The sequence below is a fragment of the Pelodiscus sinensis genome, chromosome 14 (genome assembly GCF_049634645.1).
Source record: "Pelodiscus sinensis isolate JC-2024 chromosome 14, ASM4963464v1, whole genome shotgun sequence".
Taxonomy (NCBI): domain Eukaryota; kingdom Metazoa; phylum Chordata; order Testudines; family Trionychidae; genus Pelodiscus; species Pelodiscus sinensis.
In genome coordinates this window covers 15,318,331-15,340,662 of record NC_134724.1, presented here as the reverse complement: position 1 = coordinate 15,340,662, position 22,332 = coordinate 15,318,331, and the positions used below count along the sequence as shown (strand labels likewise).

The 22,332-nt window shown below is 50.2% G+C and overlaps 1 protein-coding gene across 6 annotated transcripts in view; it reads left to right on the top strand.

The window, feature by feature from the left end:
- NTRK3 (neurotrophic receptor tyrosine kinase 3) overlaps nt 1-22,332 on the top strand; it is a 386,176-nt gene that overhangs the window by 64,483 nt on the left and 299,361 nt on the right. For all 6 annotated transcript variants that reach the window (XR_012895725.1, XM_075897044.1, XM_075897046.1 and 3 more), the window contains exon 2: nt 20,040-20,114. Coding sequence is in view for 5 of the 6 variants with exons in the window: in XM_075897044.1 (XP_075753159.1) it covers nt 20,040-20,114 (75 nt within the window). In the remaining variant the exon portion in view is untranslated. The remainder of the gene's footprint in view (nt 1-20,039; nt 20,115-22,332) is intronic.

The following is a 22,332-nucleotide window of genomic DNA, read 5'->3' as shown; positions in this document are numbered from 1 at the left end:
GTCTAGACACAGCCCTGGTGTAAAGGATTGTTTTAGCCATGAAAAAAGCTGGCCCAGCATGCCTCCAATGCAACAACATCAGAGAAATGGACCCACTATGGGGAGAAATAGTCTGAGATCCCTAGAGATCCAAATAATCTGATATCTTCCACTGGAGCTAAAGGGAGAGATGAGCTGGCTGAATGGTTAAAGCAGGGATCTGAGGCCATATTCTTCACTGCCATCCAGCTGCTGCGTTCCACTGCAGAGGTGGTTGCATTTCAGTAATTATTTACATCTGTGCCAACGGGATGTAAAGTCCTGCTGAATTAGAATTCCCATCTCACTCACTCAGCATGTGAAGGGTGGGTTGCACCTGTTCTGCTGGATATTCATGACACAGGGTGAAAGAATAATTAGACCTTCAGTGGCTCAGTTTCTCCAACTCTAAAATGTCACTTATCTCATTTGAAGGGGTGTGTCAAGGGTTAGTATCCGTACAGGGTCTTAGGATTGTCTGATGAAAGGTGCTACCTCAGTGCAAAGGTTTATTAATATAATCACTTTGCTGTCTGGCAAAGCTGGGGTGACACAGTTAATGGACACAATGGGGGGATAACAACTCTTGTGCAGAGCTTAACAGTGCACAAACAGAGCCCCATTCTGTTCCTCTGACCAAGTCAGATGCTGTTAGATGAGGTGACATGTCCAGGGTCTCATAGAGCAGTGTTTCTCAAACAGTGGTACGAATACCCTTATGGGTACTCTAGAGAAGTCTGGGGGGTACTTCGACACAACTGAAATTTGGAGAAAACTGAATTTTTGTTGACAGTTTTACAGCGCTTTGTTATTTTTGTACTTTTTATACCCCAAAATTTCCTCACCGGCTTGGCTACAATTAAGTTGTTTAAACAAATGCGTTGCAATGGTAGAAAAAATTGTGTGCATCTGAAAACTAGGGGTATTTCTAATTTTTTTTTTTTAAAGGGGGTACTTTATAAAAAAAAGGTTGAGAAACACTGCCATAGAGTAGTTTCTGAAAGTGCTCCTCAAAACCACTTTGAGAAACACATTAACTGGCCACCCCAGTTTGTTTATTTTCTGGCGCTGTGGCCACGGAGCCTCGCGGCTCCCCTTGGCTCCATTTCATCCTTTGCAGCCAAGGGGAGCCGCAGGAAGCGGCGTGGGCCGGGCCACTGGTTTCTGCTACTCTGCTTGGCTGCAAAGAGCAAAACAGAGCCAATAGGAGCTGCAAGGCTCTGTGGCCGCGGTGCCAGTAAATAAACAAAAAAGGGGTGGCCAGTTAACGTGTTTCTCAAAGTGGTTTCGCGGAGCACTTTCAGAAACACTGCCATAGAGGGTGAGAAACAGGAAGAGGACTCCTAATTCTCCATCCTGTGCTCAGGCCAGTAGGTTGTACAAAGTACTGCCTCTAGATTGTACTGCCTCTTAGTGGGGGACTGGTGGGACAAGTGCTCTTCTCAGTTGGAGACCTTCATTATCAGGTGGCTCTGATGAGCAAGGGTTTCCTTCGTTTGAGCAGAAGTGCGGCAATTGAGCAGTTGCACTAATCGCTTCTGGAGGCCTAAAGCTCTCGCTGGGGAATCCAGGGCTCAGTTCTGACTGGTGCTAACAAGGACGTGACATTCAGGCGGGTGTTGGTGAACAAAATCCCTGCTGCTGCTCCCACCAGCTGGGTTTCATCTCAGCTGCTGTACCATGTGAAGCAGCCTGTTTTCCCTTTGCAGCAAGGAGGCAGAAAATCCCATGTAACTCTTCTGGCTCTGGGGAGAACCTGGCTCCAGAGTGTGAGAACAGGAGAGCTCACTATTTCTGGTTTGTAGCATAGCCGCTGTGCAGGGGTGCGGCAGGCAGTGGTCAGCTGATAGTTCTGAAACACGAGCCCTGCAGCTAGGACAAAGCCGGAGGGGGAGGGCACTATCCTGGTGAACTAGGGGGAGGATGGTGCTCACATTTTGCAAGGGGGCATGTCGTCACCGTAGGTAGCCTGAGGGATTGGTGCTGGGGTTCTAAGCACCCAGATCAGCCTAGCCTGGATGCGAGCCGCCCTTCTGCGAAGCTCTACCCAAGTTACCCTACACTGGTGGTGTGCCCTGCATTCTCCCTTGTGTGTGCCGGAGAGGTCAGGGGGCAGATCCCATAGTTCTCATCTCTGCAGAGAACTGAGGTGCTTGACAACAAAAACGTGTTGTGTTTGGCAACAAAAATGATTCGGGGGCTGGAGCACATGACTTATGAGGAGAGGTTGAGGGATTTGGGCTTATTTAGTCTGCAGAAGAGAAGAATAAGGGGAGATTTGATACCAGCCTTTAACTATCTGAAGGGGGCTTCCACAGGAGATGGAGAGAGGCTATTCTCAGTGGTGACAGATGCCAAAACGAGGAGCAATGGTCTCAAGTTACAGTGGGAGAGGTCCAGGTTGGATATTAGGAAAAACTATTTCACTAGGAGGGTGGTGAAGCACTGGAATGGGTCGCCTAGGGAGATGGTAGAATCTCCATCCCTAGGGGTATGTCTACACTGCATGGCTGTTTTGAGATACTGGAGGTATCCTGAAATCTCTACCCCGTGTCTACACAAGCTGCCCATTATTTCAAAATATTTTTCAAAATAATGGGCGCACTATTTCACCAACCCGGTAAACCTCGTGGCACGAGGGATAAGGGCTGGCTTGAAATAGTGTGTCATTCTGAAATTTGGTGCTGTGCCAAATTTCAAAATAAGCTATTTTGAAATAGATTGGAAATAATACCCCAGGGCCATCCCTGCGGGGGGAGGGAGGATACGGGGGAGGGCAACCCCTTCCAGTGCCCCAGATGTGGAGCCCAGGCAACTCCCCTGCCACAAGTCCTGCTCCCCACCCCACCCCTGCTCCATCCTTGCCCTGCTGCTGCTCTGTCCCATTTCCCCCCTTCCCTGAGCAATGTGGGCTGGGGGATGTTGGGACTTAGCTGGGCAGTACCCGGTGCTGGGTGGCAGCACCCTTCCCCTCTGCACTCACAGTGGCGGCGGGAGCTGGAATGCCCCAGCAGCCTACATCTGCGGATGTCCGTGCGGAGGTCTGTGGCTCACTTCTGCAGCTCATGAAGGGCTCTGTTCCCTGCTGCCCTCTCCCAGCCCGCTGTGCCCCACTGCCCATAGCGGCAGGAAGTGGAGTGCCCTAGGGTGGAGTGAATTGAAGCAGAGCACAGCAGGCTAGGAGAGGTGTGGCGGAGCGGGGCAGATTGCTGGGCTGCTCCAGATCCTGCTGCCACGCTGAGTGGGCGACAGGGGGTGACCCCTGCTGCCTCCCAGCAGCCGGTCCCTGTAACCCTCCTGGTCCTTCCCATCCATATGATGTTGCTCCCCATCCTCCTGTGTAACACAACATTCAGTACGGTATCAATAACTCTGTCAGTGCCTCTCTTCCCAACCCCTTTAACGAAACTGAAATGCGGAGCCTACGCTTCTGGCCTGCATCCTTACGGGCTAGCAGCAGCATTGCGTAGCTGGGCAGAGCAGCTGTGCCTGGGAGAATTCTGTGTGGATTCCAAGCAGAGCTTAAATAGATCACTTACAGGAGACAGGCTGGTTTTCTAGAGCATCTCCCGTACTCAAATGCCTTTTTATTGCAATGAAATTAGATACTGCAGATGAGACAGCATTTCAGCACTGAGCAATAGCTCCCAGGCAGCTTGGGAGAGTAAAATGTGTTTTGGTGAGAGGGGGACACTGGCTGGGATGCTGAGCTCATCCCAACTTACTTGAAAAGTGTCCTTAAAAATACACTCCAGGTACTGCTGGTGCCTTGAGAACTGTGTGTGCGCTTAGGAGGGCAGAGGATTCTGAGGGGAGGGGAATTCACAGTGATTTCCAGGCTCCTGTACCTACCTACAGGGTCATGTCTTCAATGTCTATGTTGGCAGAGATGATGCGATGCCCCTCCAGTTGCAACCTCGATTGCAAGATGTTTTACAAAGTTATTAACTCCGGGGCAGATGGGGGAAAACTTGGCAGCTTTGGCAAAGAGAGCTGCAGCGGGGAAGGTTCCTGTACCTGCAGGCTGTGTCTAGACTGGCAAGTTTTTCCAGAAAATCAGCAGCTTTTCCGGAAAAACTTGCCAGCTGTCTACACTGGCCGCTTGAATTTCCGGAAAAGCACTGACGATCTCATGTAAAATCATCAGTGCTTTTCCGGAAAAACTATGCTGCTCCCATTTGGGCAAAAGTCTTTTTCCGAAAGACTTTTGCGCAAAAGGGCCAGTGTAGACAGCATAGTACTGTTTTCCACAAAAAAGCCCCGATCGTGAAAAAGGCGATTGGGGCTTTTTTGCGGAAAACCGCGTCTAGATTGGCTACGGACACTTTTCCACAAAAAGTGCTCCAGGGTAGATTGGCAGAGGCCCTGGAGGTTTTTCGCCTTCCTTTGTAGCATGGGGTACAGATCATAGCTGGAGGATTCTCTGCATCTTGGGGTCTTCAAACTATTTGAAGCTTCAATATCTGAGCTATAGGTGAGAGGATTATTCTAGGAGGGGGTGGGTGAGATTCTGTGGCCTGCACTGTGCAGGGGGTCAGACTAGATTACCGTTTCCCAAACTATGGGCCGCGGCCCGATACCGAGCTGCAGGAAAAAAATACCGGGCCTCAGCATGCCTGGTGACTGCCGGCAGGGCTGGCCTCAGTCCGATTCGGGCCCCACACCCCTGAACCCGGAAGTGCCAGCTGGGTCTCTCCCCCGGTTCTGCCTGGCGCGGCCCCCCCCCCCGCGTGTCCTCCCACCCCACACCCAGAGTGTCCCCGCCATGCGCGGCTCCTCCTCACCGCCTGCTGCTGCCCATGTGCGGCGTTGCACGTGGGCAGGGAGCACGCCCGGGTTTGACGTGACGTCATGGCCCGAGATTTTAAAAGTCTTCGGAGGCACGTGGCGGGGCCACGCTGGCTCTGGCGGCCTCCGGCCCCACAATGTGGAAGGCAGAAGGTAGGGAACGGGCTTGGGCGGAGGCGAGGAGGAGGAGGAGGAGGAGGAGGCGGCGGCGGCAGGCTTGCGTAGAGGGGGAGGAGTGGAAGGAGAAGGGGCTTGGGCGGGGAAGGCACCAAGGGACAAGGTGCAGGAGAGAGAGACAAATGCCAGGGGGCCAAGTGCAGACAAGGAGGAAAAGGGCAGGAGGGGAGGTGTCAGTGGGAGGGGGGACAGGGTTATGCTGGGAGAGGAGAGGAGAGAGGAAGGGCATTGGGGGCTCGAGGGGGAGGTGCTGGGAGAAGGCTTGAAAGAAGGGGTGGGCATGAGAGAGGTGGGGATGGAGCAAGTGATGTGTGAGGGCACAGAGGGGTAGGCGGGGATGGGGCAGAGAGTGCTGAGGGGGTGGGTATCAGGGAAAGAGAGGACAAAGGGGGCAGGGGCAGTAAGGGAAGGGGGAGGCACCAGGAGAGGGCAGGGCTAAGGGAAGGTGCAGGTGCCAGGGGATTCTGGGGTGAGGAGGAGGGGAGAGCTGGCCACTGGAAGCAGCACTGGACGGGGGAATTGGGGCAGGCTGGGGAGATTGGAGGGCCGGTGGAAGCAGGTCTGCCGGGGGGTGCGAGGTTGGGGGCAGGGAGCTGGCCGGGGAAGATGGGGGCGGGGAGAAGAAGCGGCCTCTGGAAGGAGGGCTGGATACAGGCAGTGGGGCTGGCCAAGGGAGATTGGGAGGAGAAGTAGACCTGGCTGCCCGGGAGGGGGTTGAGGGAAGTGGGGCTGGCCAGTGGCACAGCGGGGAGAGCAGGGGGGAGGAATGAATCGGCCTGCGGGGAGTGGGATTGACCTGGCCATATGTAGATCTTGGGACGCTGCCCCTGTTTCCCTCTTACCCCCCGCATGAGTTAGTCCAGCCTGGGGATTCTGTTGCCCCCCCCACACACACTCCCCCTCGAGTAGTTGTGAACTGGCTGGCTGGTAGACACACTCTTGCAGCCTGAGCACATTTACCAGCCAGGCAGTTGGAAACTACAAACTGATACATCTAGTAATAATACAACTTACCTAATGAGAAAATACCAGACATGTTATATGTCTGGTATTTTCTCAGTTTGTTTTTTATGTGTTTATATTTTTGGGCTGCAAAAAGCAGTATTGGGAAAAAAAGGATTCCAACTAAAGTAAAAAGTTTGGGAAACCCTGGTCTAACCAGCTTTCTGTCTGTCTTACAGCCCATTTATCCAATCCATATTCCTTAACTTGCTGGCAAGAATATTGTGGGTGACCATATCAAAAGCTTTGCTAAAGCTGGCACTGGGGGTTTTGGGAGGACCAGAAACAACTTATTTGAATATTCATCATTTGATTAACGAATATGCAAATATGCAAATGAACATTACTGATCCTCCAAAAGTTCGTGAATGGATTTACTGGTCCCCGTGTCAAAAAGTTTGGGAACCCCTGGACTAGATGATCCTAATGGCCCCTTCTGACCTTAAAGTCTATGAGTCTTTCTGCTGGCCTCAAGTAGCTCCCGGCAGTGTTGGAATTAGTAGTGTGTGAATCTGGCAGCGTCTGTGAAGGGTGAGGTGCTCTACAAACACACACAGACTGACCCAGCCTTCAAGCCCTCACGGTAAGAGCCTTATCTCATCTCTTGGCGAGCATCTGTAGGATCATTGTCGCCTGGCCGGTAGCATTACAAAGCATTAATCTGAGATGCCGCTGCACTTTTTGCAAGAGCAGAGTTTCTCTGTGATTTCCCCTTCTACAACATCCTTAAGTGCTTTGAGTGAGCCCAGCACTGGGGACAGGTGCCAGGTCAGGACTGCCATTCTCTTTTCACAGGACAAGTACAGCATGGGCAGAAGCCAGGCAAACTTCCTCCCCATGCCCTGTCAGTGGGCTTCAGCTGGGACTCTGAGACCCTCTGCAGTGGGGAGAGAAGAATTCAGTCTCCACAGTCAAATCTTTGTCTCTCTGGGGATGCCAGACAGAGGCCTGGGCTGTTTCTGTGTAGGATTCTGGTGCATTGTAACAGGAGGTGCAGCTCCACTGCAGGGCTTAACTTGAAATAAGCTACCAAATTGAGCTACGTCAATTGCGTATCTTATTTTGAAATAGAGCACTCTTCCTCCGACTTCCCTTACTCCTCATACAATGAGGGTTACAGGAATCAGAGTAAGAAGTCCCCCAGCTTGATAGTATTTCAACACTATTTCGAAATACCTGCCTGCTGTGTAGATGGGGACAGAGGGTATGTCTACACTACCCTCCTAGTTCGAACTAGGAGGGTAATGTATGCATACCGCACTTGCTAATGAAGCCCGGGATTTGAATTTCCCGGGCTTCATTAGCATAAGCGGGGAGCCGCCATTTTTAAATCCCCGCTGCTTCGAACCCCGTGTAGCGCGGCTACACGGGGCTCGAACTAGGTAGTTCGGACTAGGGTGCCTATTCCGAACTACCGGTACTCCTCGTTTCACGAGGAGTAACGGTAGTTCGGAATAGGACCCTAGTCCGAACTACCTAGTTCGAGCCCCGTGTAGCCGCGCTACACGGGGTTCGAAGCAGCGGGGATTTAAAAATGGCGGCTCCCCGCTTATGCTAATGAAGCCCGGGAAATTCAAATCCCGGGCTTCATTAGCAAGTGCGGTATGCATACATTACCCCGCTAGTTCGAACTAGCGGGGTAGTGTAGACATACCCTAAGTTATTTCGGAATAGGGCTAGTTCTTTCCAAATAGTGTTGCAATGTAGATGTACCCAGGGGGATATGAATGATTAACTGATAAGCATCATTCTTACCTGGTGATGCTTAATGGTTACAGTTAATCAGTGGGGGCTGTAGCGGGTGGGGGTTGGGGATGCTCCAACCCAGCCAGAACAACCTTTGCCCATGGTGCTCCAGCCTGGCCGAAGTAGTCCCTTCCCGCACCGAGGCGGGGTACCCTCAGCAGTGGCTCCTCTGCCTGTTCCCATGTAAATAGTTAGCTGGTTAAGCATAACACTAAGGATTTTACATTCCTAGTGTCACATCTGGGACCAGAATGCAGACCTGAACATTGTTTCCTGTTAGCTATAAATCGGGCCTGTCCATCAATCATTTCTAACCAGTAGTGCTGTTTGGTTTGTTGTTGCTAGGGTTGCCAGATGGTTTCAACAAAAATACCGGACACATTTGACTTTACATCACAATCTACATTACATTTTATTTAGAAAATACTGACATTTACATTTCTATTTTCTCGTTTATATTTTCTCAATTTGTTTCCTGAATAGAAAGCTCAAATACTGGACTGTCCGGTTCAAAACGGCACACCTGGGAACCCTAGTTGTTGCACCCTTCTGAACCAACATAGTTCCTCTGAATGATCCCACATGGATCGCTAGGCTACACAAGGCCGGGGCCATGGAAGGGTACCTAACTGCCTCTACTCCTGCTTTCGTCGCCTGAGACCTAGGCATGCCTCAAGTACAGTGTCTACCCTCATATGTGCTCTATAAGGGCCTGGTTAGAGGCACAGATCTCCATGTGTAGAGAGTGCTGTGTCACAAACTGTTATGTTTTATGATCCTTACCTTGACAAATCACAATTACACCCTAGGGTTATGCTGATAATTATTTATCCAAAGCTGGAGTCTTTTTTTTCCCAATGACCTCAAATTACTCTCTAACTAGACAAACTTCCTCAGTGCTGGGAGACTTTTTTTTATGTGCCCATGGGGAGGGGGCGTTGAGGGGAAATCCATCCTTTTAATAGGGAAAATATTGCCCTTGTAAGTATTTATGTGTCTGTATTTCCCTTTGATGCTCAGTTACTCATTCAGTTTTATAACTTCCATGTTGAGTGAATTAAGTCTTTCATGCCTGTAGTTATTAAATGTATTTGATAAGAGCTTTATAATACTATAAAGGATGACTTGATTTTACGGCTTCCTCAGAAACTCTTATGGGGTATGCAGGTGTGGGTGAGTGGAGAATGTAAATCAGAGACCTGGGCTCTGTTTAATCTCCCTGCATATAGTCAGGCTCTTCACTGTGCTATTGGTAGGGATGTAATAGTGTAGTCGATTAACCGATAAGCAAAAGTATTTAAAGTGTATTAGGAGCCAGGCAGGCAGCCCGGCTCAGTTGTGGTTCACGCTGGATCTGGGAGCTCAGTCCCCTTTTCTCCCAGACAGGGGCTGCTGCCATCCTGGGCTGCTGCTTCTGTATCAGAGGCAGCAGTGCAGGGTGACAGGCAGCCGGTTCACTAGGGGAGCTGGTTTCTAACTGGCTCCCAGCACAGAGTGACAGGAGGTTCCTCGGGAGTGAGGCCAGAGCGCACTGGCTGCTGGTCCCACCCTGGAGGACTATAGAATAGTTGAGTAACCAATAAGAATTCATGAGGTTAATTGACTACGCAATTAACTGATATTTAACATTCCTAGCTATGGACTTTCTCTTGTCTCTCATGGAGGGCGTGTCTACACTAGGAAATTATTTCAAAATAACTTATTTAGACATAACTCCCGACATAACTCTTTCACAATGGCATGTCCACACTACAGGGAAGCCTCAAAATTAGTCCGAGGCAGGCTCCCTTAATGTGGACGAGGTACCTCAACTTAGAGCCCCAGAAAGCACTGGGGAGTAATTACTATGAACAACTGTGGGAAGTAGCAGCAGTGAAGAGTTCACACTACTGCTATTTCAAAATAACTATTTCAAAGTAAGCGTTATTCCTCCTGGAAAGCAGAAGTTGTTATTTCAAAATAAACAGCCCATTATTTTGAAACTAGCCAATTAGCCTGTCATAAAACGGGATTTTCAGGTCTCTCCTCCAACTTGGTCTTCTCTCCTGAGCCTCTGGTCTCTCCCTCCATCTCTCTCTCTCTCTCTCTCTCTTCCTACTGCCTCCCCCCCTCTCTCTCTGCTCTCCTCTGCCTCCTGCCTCTCTCGCCTTCTGACTCTCTCTCCATCTTTCTTTCTCTTCTCCTCCTCCTCCTCCTCCTGCCTCTCTCTCCTCCATCTCTCCCCTCCATCTCTGCAGGCCCCCGTTCTCCGTCCCCTTCCCCTCCTGCCGTGGCGCTCAGCTGAGTGCTGCCTGCTCAGCCAGGCCGCCGCGAGGGAGGGGGGCGGAGCAGTGATGTACACAGCCAGGGGGCGGGTCGTGTACATCACCGCCCTGCCCCCCTTCCCCTCCCACTGCAGGGGAGCCAAAATAGCCCCTTGTGCCGCTGGCTGCCCTGCGGCGGCCTGGCTGAGGGGCTCAGCACTCAGCTGAGCGCCACAGCAGGAGAGGAAGGGGTAGCGATGACGTACATGGCTCCGCCCCCTGGCCATATATTCCACCGCCTCCTTCCCCTCCCTCTGTGGCAACTCGGCTGAGTGTTGCGTGCTCAGCCAGGCCACCGCGGGGGAGGAGGGGTGGGGCGGTGACGTACACAGCCAGAGGGCAGGTTGCTTCACAGGAGGGAAAGGGGGGGGCAGGGTGGTGACGTACACGGGGGCACGTGAGCGCCACAGTGGGAGGGGAAGGAGGGTGGGGCAGTGACATACATGAGGAATGCAGACCCCAAACAGCCGCTTGCCGCTGCTTGCTCCCCCGCCACGGCCCAGCTGAACGGTGCAGCACTCAGCGGAGTGCCACGGTGGGAGGGGAAGGGGGGCGAGGCGCTGACATACACGGCCAGGAGGTGTGGTCGTGTACGTCAGCATTACAGACTCATAGACATTGGGCTACTATATTTTTGAAATAAAGGGCTTGGTAGTGTGGACACTCTGCTTGTTATTTCAAAATAAGGGGAGTAATTTTGAAATAACTCCTCCTTAGTGTAGACCAGGGCGGAGTGGGCAAGGTCATCTGGCAAATCTGCGTTCAGGACAGGCAGTTTCCCTTAACCTTACAATAGTCTGGAGCATATCTTCAACCTCTCCCTGGCACAGGAGAGGAGAACCCGAAATCAGATTCCATGAACCTTTTCTTCTCTGGGGCTGAGCTGAAATAAACAGGGTATGTCTACACTACCCCGCTAGTTCGAACTAGCGGGGTAATGTATGCATACCGCACTTGCTAATGAAGCCCGGGATTTGAATTTCCCGGGCTTCATTAGCATAAGCGGGGAGCCGCCATTTTTAAATCCCCGCTGCTTCGAACCCCGTGTAGCGCGGCTACACGGGGCTCGAACTAGGTAGTTCGGACTAGGGTCCTATTCCGAACTACCGGTACTCCTCGTGAAACGAGGTGTACCGGTAGTTCGGAATAGGCACCCTAGTCCGAACTACCTAGTTCGAGCCCCGTGTAGCCGCGCTACACGGGGTTCGAAGCAGCGGGGATTTAAAAATGGCGGCTCCCCGCTTATGCTAATGAAGCCCGGGAAATTCAAATCCCGGGCTTCATTAGCAAGTGCGGTATGCATACATTACCCCGCTAGTTCGAACTAGCGGGGTAGTGTAGACATACCCACACTGTCTAAGGGGAGGAATAAAAAAACAGGACTATGTAGCACTTTAAAGACTAACAAGATGGTTTATTAGGTGATGAGCTTTCGTGGGCCAGACCCACTTCCTCAGATCAAATAGTGGAAGAAAATTGTCACAACCATATATACCAAAGGATACAATTAAAAAAAATGAACACATATGAAAAGGACAAATCACATTTCAGGACAGAAGGGAGATGGGTGGGGGGGAAGGTAAATGTCTGTGAGCGAATGATATTAGAGGTGATAATTGGGGAAGCTATCTTTGTAATGGGTAAGGTAATTAGATTCTTTATTCAAACTCAGGCGTCAAGTGTCAAATTTAAGCATGAATGACAGTTCAGAGGATTCCCTTTCAAGTGCAGTCTTAAAAGGTCTTTGAAGCAGGATGCAGGTAATCAGGTTGTTGAGACAATGTCCTTTCTGGTTGAAATGGCAAGAAACTGCTTTTTCTTTGTGATCCTGTCTAATATCTGTTTTGTGGGCATTGATCCTTTGGTGAAGTGTCTGAGACGTTTGTCCAATGTACATAGCAGACGGACACTTTTGGCACATGATAGCATAAATTATATTTCTGGATGAGCAGGAATATGTGTGTGACAATTTTCTTCCACTATTTGATCTGAGGAAGAGGGTCTGGCCCACGAAAGTTCATCACCTAATAAACCATCTTGTTAGTCTTTAAAGTGCTACATAGTCCTGTTTTTTGATTCAGCTAGACCAGACTAACACGGCTACATTTCTATCACTGTTTAAGGAGAGGTAAGTCTTTGTGTGCTGGGCTCAGGAGTGAATGAGCTAGTTCTGGATGTCCCATGAAAGTGACCTACCATAAGAACCGTTTACATCAAATGGAGACATGACATTTGATACAGGGGTTGTGAATGATGGGAAAGGGAAAGGGAGGTCTGTGTTCACCAGCAGGAAGGGCCTCAAGCCATGCCCAGCTCCTGCTGTCCAGAGAGCAGTATCAGACAGGGTGATACTGAACTCAAACACTACAGGTAGGTCTATGCTACATAGCGCGAGAGTCGTGTCACTAAAAGTCAGTCAGTGTAAACGCTGTTTGTCAGCATTTCTGCGGACAAAAAACTTTCATCCCCCCACTATGAATGACGTTTGCTTTCTTGGTAGGAGAAACTCCTGCCCGACAAAGTGCTGTTTACATCAATACTTGCCATGGCACAGCTTTTGTCTTTGGGGGGAGAGAGGGGTGTTTGAGCACCTGTGAACACTTGACTAACCATGTCACGCAATTGCCAGACAAATAGACAAAGTCTCAGGGAGGAGGAGCAGAGACACTCCATGTGCTGGCTTCTCTTACCCGCACTGGACAGCAAAGACCTTTTCAATACCCACCCCACTTCCTGCCTGCCAGGAAGGGTTTAGCAAATCCAGCCAGTGCAGGTTGCTGGGGGCAGGATGTGGTGTAAACCAAGTCTGTTGCTTCCCTGATTTGGTGGAACTTGCCAGGAATTGTTCATTTATTCATTGTCACAGTGGTTACCTTTGATCCCTGGTCCTTGGACAGAGCCTTTGAGGGTACGTCTAAACTACATGGCTCCGTCGATGGAGCCATGTAGATTTGTTTATTTAAATAATTGCGGCTTCATTTAAATTTACATGGCTGCCGCGCTGAGCCGACAAACAGCTGATCACTTGTTTGTCAGCTCAGCGCGCTAGTCTGGACGCTCCCCTGTCGAAATGAAAGCCTTTTATCGACATCCCCGGTAAACCTCATCCTACGAGGCATAACGGGGATGTCGATAAAAGGCTTTCAGGTCAGCACGAAGCGTCCAGACTAGCGCACTGAGCCGACAAACAGCTGATCAGCTGTTTGTCGGCTCAGTGCGGCAGCCATGTACATTTAAATGAAGCCGCAATTATTTAAATCGCGGCTTCATTTCCCTTTGCCGATCTGTCTAATCTACATGCCTCCATCGACGGAGGCATGTAGTCTAGACACACCTTGAGTTCTGAGATTTTCACATAGACTCATCTGAAAGTGAAAGGTGTTTGTGTCTGTGGGGGGTGGGGGGAATTGCCCAGTGCTGATTGCGAACATCTGGGCATCAGCAACTTGTGTGAAAACATCCAGCGGTCACTTAGTGGTGTAACTGGGGTCACCACAGAGGGGGCTCCTCAGAGAAAACTCAGGGGGCTGCAGGGGCAGGAACGGGTGCTCTCCCCGAGTCAGTGCTGACTCCAGTAGAACGCTACAGAGCAGAGCGTGGGTGACTCAAACGGGGCACCAGTCCTGAGTCCGTACTGACTCCAGTGCCCCATTGTGGGGGTAGGAGGTGATGAGCAGAAGGGAGCGGTGGAGGAGAGCCCCTCTGAGTCAGTAGTGACCTCTGTGTCCTAGCGTGGTGCAGGGCCCTGGTGTGGTGTTGTTCTTCTGATGGAGTCGAAAGCCAAGGCCCTGTCCGGTGGTTAAAAAGCCTGTGGCATTCCTTGCAAAAGTTGATGTTAGCCCATCAGTCTCTAGCCATGCTCCTTCCATCTCAGGGAGTTATTTTGCTGGCTCTAAAATTCCTCATGCAGTTGGAGACAGGATTCTTCATAACTTCCTCTCTGTCCTGAACCTCCTGTTGTGTCCCAGTGCGGCTACCTAGAGCTTCCAAGCTAGCAGTGGTTACCAGTCAGTGGAGGAAGAGTGACCGCTGTTTGTAGAGCTAGTTAAATTCTTTGGGATCCCTTGGCATTAGGTAACCATCAGTCATCGCTAATGGAACTGGCTCTCAGAGTGCACCCTGTACCGCGATGAGTGCTACAGTGATTGCCAGGAGACTTCACCAAACACTGTGGAATTGACCCAGGATCTCTAGCACCTCATCAACACACTGCAGGGGGGGTTCAATGGATTGTCAGCGGCTCATTGGTATTCCCACAGGTAATTGCTGCTTTGCATTGCGGCAGCCTTCCAGATCTGCACACCAGTCACAAAACACGCTGCAGTGGGTTTAAAGGAAGCCCTTGAACCTATCAACTTTTTTTTTTTTTTAATTCCTGGTCAGGCTGAGTTGCATGGCCTGGGGGACTTGTTTTCTCCTGACAGCAGGGGAGAGGCTGCTATCTGCTGCTGCTTTTAAAAGAAGGCCCTTTCTTCCCTGCCTCCCACATTCATATCTGCTTGGCCTAGAGCTGGTGTGCCATGTAGTTTGTTTATAATGCTAAACATATCAGATAATTGAAAGCTAATGCGTCTGTCCAGATCACTAGACCTAATTTGCCTGGATGACAAATCAATTTCCTCCTTGCCCTGCAAGGGTGTGGAGTCAAACGCGCAGCTTACATTTCTATTGTGCATGTGTTTATGTGAGTGATGCTTGCTTGCTGGAATCTGGTGCTTATTTCGCAGCCCAGCATCCAAACACAAATGTGGGTTTTGAGCTGTGTGTCTGTAAAGGGGCCATGTCATTTGCTCAAGTGTTATGGAGAAAAGGCATCCTCGTGGAAATCCACCCCAGCCTAACTAGGCAAGATACAAGTTGTGTGTGTGGACTGGATGTAATGTAGGCATCTCTACATAATGTAGGGGCTATGTCTACACTGTTGGGATTTTTTTTTGGGGGGGGGGAGTTATGCAAACTGCGAATTGCAATTTGCATACCTTTTCTGATTCTTTTTTTCAGAAGAGGCTTTTCCAACATTTGGTCCGCATACACTGGGTCAAATGTTGGCACATGATCTTAGTCAAGTGGTTTTAGGTCAATATTTTCAAAAGTGGCTACTCTATATGACCCCGCTGCCATGCATTTGGTAAACCCTCGGGACACTGTGGCTACTCATTTTGGGACTGCGACACCGAGTACATTTCCTTGACCTGAAAAGCTCCGTGTAAGCTCAAAAGCTTGTTTCTGTCCCCAACAGAAGTTTGTCCAAGGAAAGATAATTTCACCTACCTTGTTTCTTCACCTACTTTGTTTCTCTGGATTAAACATATTCTTCTTTGAGAGCTTGCTCATATCAATTCCAATAAGATGTGCGAATGTCACGTGCATGGCTGTCAGGAAGTTTTACCCTAGTTACTCCTGGAGTGGTGCCAATGCAGCACACTACGTATGACCCTGCTGACCTGCCTGCCTCTCAGTTCCTTCTTACCACCAGAGATGGCTGTTGGAACCGTGGCTCTCTTGCACTGCAAGTGCTATGTGTCCCTAGAGTTTACAACTTGCTTGTTTGTTAATTGTTAGTGCAGTGGGAGGTGAAGGGGTTTTCCTGTCCCAGGGACATGCGCAAGTCCCAGGGCTTCAAACCCTGCAGGTCTTGCGTAAAATGTATGCACACAAGTGACCCTCACGGCTTGTGCCTCTGGTGCCTGGGGGAAGCTTATCAAGCAGATAGGTACAAGATCTGCAAGGCCTTCAAACCACATTCCAGAAAAGAGCGGGGACTTTCACTTGAAGCGGCTCCTACTGGAATCCACTCTTTGGCCTCGAGGACAGAACTCGGCACTGAGTGCTTTGGTGTGCAGTGTGCTGCCTTCAGCCCTGGACTCCCAGGAGTCGACGCCGAAGAAAGGCTCATCCTGACACCAGTACTCACCGAAGGCCACGACGTCCAAGCACTGGTCACACTGCTGGCCAAGTCTTCCAGAGTGGCCAAGCCTTTGTCCTGCACATTGCAAGCTCCAGAACTTCTCCCACCCACTCCTGTAATAGACCCTCATCGCTCCTTGCCACACAGGACTGGGGTGAGGACAAATCCACTGGAGAGTTTGAGGGGCTGAGGCTGGAGAATCAGGCCAGTTGCTAGAGAGAGCTCACCCAGCCCAGCAGGTGCCAGGCAAAGCGATGGCGGGGAAGGTGCAGTGGAGCCAAGTTGTGGTGGAGAAGCGGCTTTTCTTCCTCCCCCATCTCCCTGCTCCTCTTGCTGGCGCTGGGCAGGGTGGGGGTGGGGAGCTCCAGGTAGGCTAGTGGTGGTGGTAGCAGCTGCTAGCTGTGAGGACAAGGGGCCAGACGGTGCAGAAGGAGATAAGCTAATGGCGAAAGGGGCGGAACAAGAGAAGCTGCTTTTGGGGCTCACTCCCCCTTGGACTTCCTCTCCTTCTCCAAACACTTGTTGCAGGCCCTTACTGCCCCCATAACCCTTTCCCCCATAGCTCAGATTACCTATCCCTCTTCACATCCTCCCACCCCACGAAACAATCTCCCCTCCTGATGTTCTGCTATAGCATCCTATCCCATGAGCCCCTGCTTCTCACTGGCTGCCCCAGGGTTCCCCCAAGCCCTCCTTGCTTTTGTGTCTGTGGATGTGGGGACTAGGTTCCTGCCTCCCCCACAGCTGCCCATCTGCTCTGAGCAGGGTTCTATCGAGGGGAAACCAATGGCTTTTCTACATCACAGACGGAGCTGCTCAACTCTTAGCTCTTGGATCTGGCTGGGGCTAGTTGCATCTTGCCCCTTACCTTTGGCTTAGGTCGGGGCCCTTAAAGAGTCAGGGTACTCTTAGCACTTTGGTGTTGCATAATATAGTCCCTCCCAAATTGGCGTTTCAGATCCATCTCTCCATATAGAATCCTTGCCCCCAGCAAGTGGCCTATTCCACAGGTACTGGGTTAAGCCACTTCCTACCAGAGGGTATGTCTACACAAGCCCCCTAGATCGATCTGGGAGGCTAATGAGGGCGACCAGAATTGCAAACCAAGCCCGGGATTTAAATATCCCGCGCTTGATTTGCATGTTCCCAGCCGGTCGCCATTTTAGAAATTGACTAGCCCGAAGTAACTGCCCGGGTTTACACGCAGCAGTGAAACGGGATTCCGATTTAAAGCCCTAACTCGAATTAGCTGGTATTCTTCCTGCAATGAGGTTTACCAGCTAATTCGAGGATAGCATGGGGGCGCTGCCTCTCCATTGGAGGAATTTATTTATTCTAATTTAATCTCTTTCAGTATTGTCCTAGTCACAAACTTGGCACGTGCCTGTATCATAGCTCCATGGTGCTCTTCCCCCTTGCTGTGGCTCTGCTAGAGGGATGTGCGACCGACGTACAGCTCCTGCGGATGGTGGCCGCTTTGCTCAGGGGGTTATTCTCTAGTTTGCCGAGCAGCGGGCAAAGGGTTTGTAGAAACCCGGTCCCATGTGTGAAGCAGCTGAACATTGCCCGTGGAGATCAGAAACAGGCTTCTTTGGCCCCACAAGCCTTCTGGTGCATCTCCGCTCCTCCTCCCTGTATGATCCCTGTGACCTTTCATTTCCCCTGGCTCCAAGGGCCTTTTGAAGATGAGTGTCCAGTGGTGATTGAGTGTAACAAATGGTTCTGAAGTGTCATGGAGGTCACCTGTAGCAGGAGCCCCACTGACTTTCCTGCATAGTCCAGCAACCTGTCACTGTCTCCTACGCTGTTGTTCCCTCACCCGGTGAAAGACCTGCAGAGGCGCTGAATACCCGTGTGTCCCATTATAGGCAGGGCTGCCCCCTTCTCTTATGTCATGAAGAGCCTGTTGATTGGAAACAAGAAATCAGAACTGTTATTGTCAAGACAGATTCTGCTGGGTGGATCAGCTGTCTGAGAGAGGAGAGCCCGCTATCCTTTCCTGGGGTCTGTGTGGGGTGAGAGCTGCTCTGAGGGGTGTCTGCCTTCCAGAAGCTTCAGGGACCAGGAGCCCTGAGCTGGGCCCTGAACTCTGGCTCTTCCACGTGGGAATGTTGTATGGTCTGGCTGGGCCAGACCCATCCGAGGCCACATTGGAGACTGGGTGCTGTGAATCTGTTAGGGTCAAAGCTCAGTGCATTTGAGCCTGGAAGGGATCTTATCTGTGGGCTGGGCAGCTCAGCTGGAGGAGCAAATGCCCTCTTCCTGCCAGTTTTGGGCTCAGCGGCCCAACTTTTAAATAAAACATTAGCCTTCTGCTTAGCGGTGCTAGTGTCACTTCTGTGGGGATCTCGAGAGTTGTTTTTGCTTTGCACGTGGGCAGAGTGAGAGAGACACACAGAGGGGAAGTGACTCACCCAAAACTCCTCCTCCCCAGTTGGCTACATTAACCATTAGGCCACTGGTGTTTCTGTGGGTCTCTTAATAAAATATTAAAGGACAGGGCCATAGAAAACACAAGGTGAAATTTAATGTGGATAAGTGTAAAGTAATGCACATCAGGAAAAATAACCCCAATTATACGTACAGTATGATGGAGGCTAATGTGGCTATGACAAATCAGGAAAGAGATCTTGGAGTTATCGTGGATAGTTCTCTGAAAACTTCCATGCAGTGTGCAGTGGCGGTCAAAAAGGCAAATAGGATGCTAGGAATTATTAAGAAAAGGATAGAAAATAAGACACAGAATATCTTACTGCCCCTGGATAAAACTATGGTACGCCCACATCTTGAATACTGTGTACAGATGTGGTCTCCTCACCTCAAAAAAGATATTTTGGCCTTGGAGAGGGTTCAGAAAAGGGCAGCTAAAATGATTAGGGGCTTGGAAGGGGTCCCATATGAAGAGAGGTTAAAGCGACTGGGACTTTTCAGTTTAGAAAAGAGGAGACTGAGGGGGGATATGATAGAGGTCTATAAAATCATGAGTGGTGTGGAGAGGGCGGATAAAGAAAAGTTATTTATTAGTTCCCATAATAGAAGAACTAGAGGACACCAAATGAAATTAATGGGGAGCAGGTTTAAAACTAATAAAAGAAAATTCTTCTTTACACAGCGTATAGTCAACCTGTGGAACTCCTTGCCAGAGGAGGCTGTGAAGGCTAGGACTATAACAGAGTTTAAAGGGAAGCTAGATAATTTCATGGAGGTTAGGTCCATAAAAGGCAATTAGCCAGGGGATAGAAATGGTGTCCCTGGCCTCTGTTTGTCAGAGGCCGGAGAAGGATGGCAGGAGACAAATCGCTTGATCATTGTCTTTAGTCCACCCTCTCTGGGGCACCTGGTGCTGGCCACTGTCGGCAGACAGGCTACTGGGCTAGATGGACCTTTGGTCTGACCCAGTACGGCCATTCTTATGTCCTTATGTGATGGCTTGTCCCCCAAAGCTGCAGAGAATTGGAGATAATACTAAAAAAACAAGATAAATTGGATGTGAGGGGGTTATAATGGAAACCTCCTGAGTTCCACAGTGTGGGAGCAACAGCTTATGTGAGGATTGCAAACGCAATAGCCTCTGTTTCCCACAGACTCTGCATAGGGCTTTGGGCAAAGCCAAGGAATGTCTCCTATAGATCATTTCTTAAACTGGGATCCATGGACCCCTGTGGGTCTGCTAGAGTCCTCGTGCTGGGCCCACTGATCAATTCCTCCACCTCCCTCCTAGTCCCCGCTGTGCATTGCGATCAGCTGTTCCACGTTATGCAAATGGTTCTGGGAAGGAGGGGGCAGAGCAGGGAGAAGGCAGAAGGAGGCAGGGAAGAAGTGGTGTGGGGATGAGGTTTTGGGGTGTGGTGCAGGAATGGGGCTTTGGAGTAGGGGTATAGTGGGGGTGGGGCCTGCAGCTGAGCAGGGTGGGCTTGAGGAGTTTAAAGATTTTAACATCAAAATGGGGGTGCTCGGGCTGGTAAAGTTTGAGAACTGCTGCTATCAGTCGTTTCCTGGGTGTTGCTTGCTGCCTGTGTCAGACAGTACTTCCCCTGCTTGAAACAGCCTGACTGTCCTGTTGTGCCAAGCGCTGAGCCTGTCCTTCCTCTCCACAGACACATAGAGAACTGGAAGAACTTGCAGACGCTGAATGCTGTAGACATGGAGCTGTACACGGGACTGCAGAGGCTGTGAGTATCAGGCCTGGATGAGGGTGAGAGACCTGAAGGGTGGTGAGGGGGCAGCCAGTTCAGGTGGCAGCAGGGAACTATTGCTCCTCTCATCCTACAGCCTCTGCCCTATGATGCAGAGAGCACAGCGGGCTGCTCCCAGGCTCATGCAGAACCTTGATTTTTCTCAGCTGCTGGTGCCTTCCGGTCCTAGCTAGAACCTGGTCAGGCTGTCTGGGGGCTTTACACAGCTCTGCCAATACTCTTCAGTCCTAAGCTGGATCACCCCCGCTAGTCCAGTTCTGGGTCCATACTCTGCTCTCCTAAGATGTGAACCACCGGCCTTGTATCTCTGTGAACTTACACACACCCTTTCACTGAAGCAGAGGACTGCTTTGCAGGCACCATGTCCTCTGCGTACCCTTTGGAAGTAGGGATGTTGTGGAATCCCTATTTTACAGATGGGGGGGCTGCGGTATGGAGAGAGGAAGTGTTTTGTCAGATACACAGGAAGTCTCGAGTAGAGCCAGGAGCAGCACCCAGACCTTTCACATCCCATTCCAGTGCCTTAAACTGTGCAGCTACGTCTACACTATGAGTTTTCTCGGCAAAAAATATGCTAATGAGGGACTTATTTGGATGAGTCATGATCTCATTTGCATATTTTCTGCCGATACATTTTTGCGCAAAAACAAGCAGTGTGGATGTTTTCTTTTTGCGCAAAACCCCTTTTTCCTCAAGAGCCTTAGATATATCGATCTTTCAGAAAAAGATTTTTTTGCGCAAAAAGAAAACATCCATACTGCTTGTTTTTGCGTAAAAACCCCTAGCGCAAAAAATATGCAAGAAAATATGCAATTGAGATTGTAACTCATGCAAATGAGTCCCTCATTAGCATATTTTTTGCTGCGAAAACTCATAGGCTGTGTCTAGACTGCAGGGTTTTTTCGAAAAAAGTAGCCTTTTTCGAAAAAACTTCACCTGCATCTAGACTACAGCCGCGTTCTTTCGAAATTAAATCGAAAGAATGCGGCTTTTCTTTCGACGGCGGTACTCCTCATTTCACGAGGAAGAACGCCTTTTTTCAAAAGTGCTCTTTCAAAAAAAGGCGTTCTTGAATGTAAACAGGGCTTTTTCGAAAGAGAGCATCCAGACTGCCTGGGTGCTCTCTTTCGAAAAAGCGGCTTGCTTTTTCGAAAGTACTGCTTGCAGTCTAGACGTTCTTTTTCGAAAGAGGCTTGCAGTCTAGACGTAGCCATAGTGTAGATGTAGCCTGCCTCTCTCAAGCAGATGCTGAATTATACTAGGTGATGGTTCTGTAATGTGCAGACATGGTCACCAGGGGTTAAGGTGAAAGTCTCCAACCTCATTTCAGTGGGAAACCTACAGCAAAAACCAGCAGGGAGCTATTTAAAGAGCTGGCAGTGACTGAGGTTGCATTAGGACAGTACCTGTAAGAAATGTTAAGTTACTTTCACTGCTGCAGAGCACCAAATAAATCCCCAGCCTATGAACTCTGGGTGGGTGAGATTGAGTCTAGGAAAGCTGGCATGGAGTCTGGTATCTTGCCCATAGAAGAGATTAAGAAATCATGGCCACAGTGTTGATTTAGCTCAGACAAAGCAAGAGAGGAAGAGAATCCTTCTCAGCTCTTCTTATTTTGCTGGGAAAAACCTCATTTGTCCTCTAGCGCTCAAAACAAAAAGTTTTCCCCTTGGGTTGAATGTCTGCGGAGCTCCCCTGTAGATGTTTATATCCATCACAGATCTCTAGAACAATGGGCCCCAGGATGCTATGGACCAGAGATAGCAAGGACCATGGGGATAGCAGGTCCAGATTGAGGAGCACTGGCAGAGATGTGTTTGGGGAGTTTAGGACTGGATTAGCAGGCATGCGGCTGGTGAAGACCAAAGTGCATTGGTAATGCCATGGGTGGAAGTCCATGTCTGCAGTAGCAGGGAAAAATGCTGTGCATCGTGCGTCGGCAGAGCTGCTTAGGAGAGGCTTGTGCAGTGTCTGCTCACGCTTTGCCTGCTCTTGACAGTACTAGATCTATCAGATTAAATCGAGATAACCAGAGTCCTTTCCCTTTGTGACCTTACCCAGGTCTTCTGAGGCGAGAGATTAAAACATTCCCTCCTCTCCACGCCTGCTAACTCCCCGAGCGTCCCCTGCTGAAACGGTTTTGCTCAGCCTGTCACTTCCAGTTTTATGGGCATTTTCTCTCAACTATCTCCTT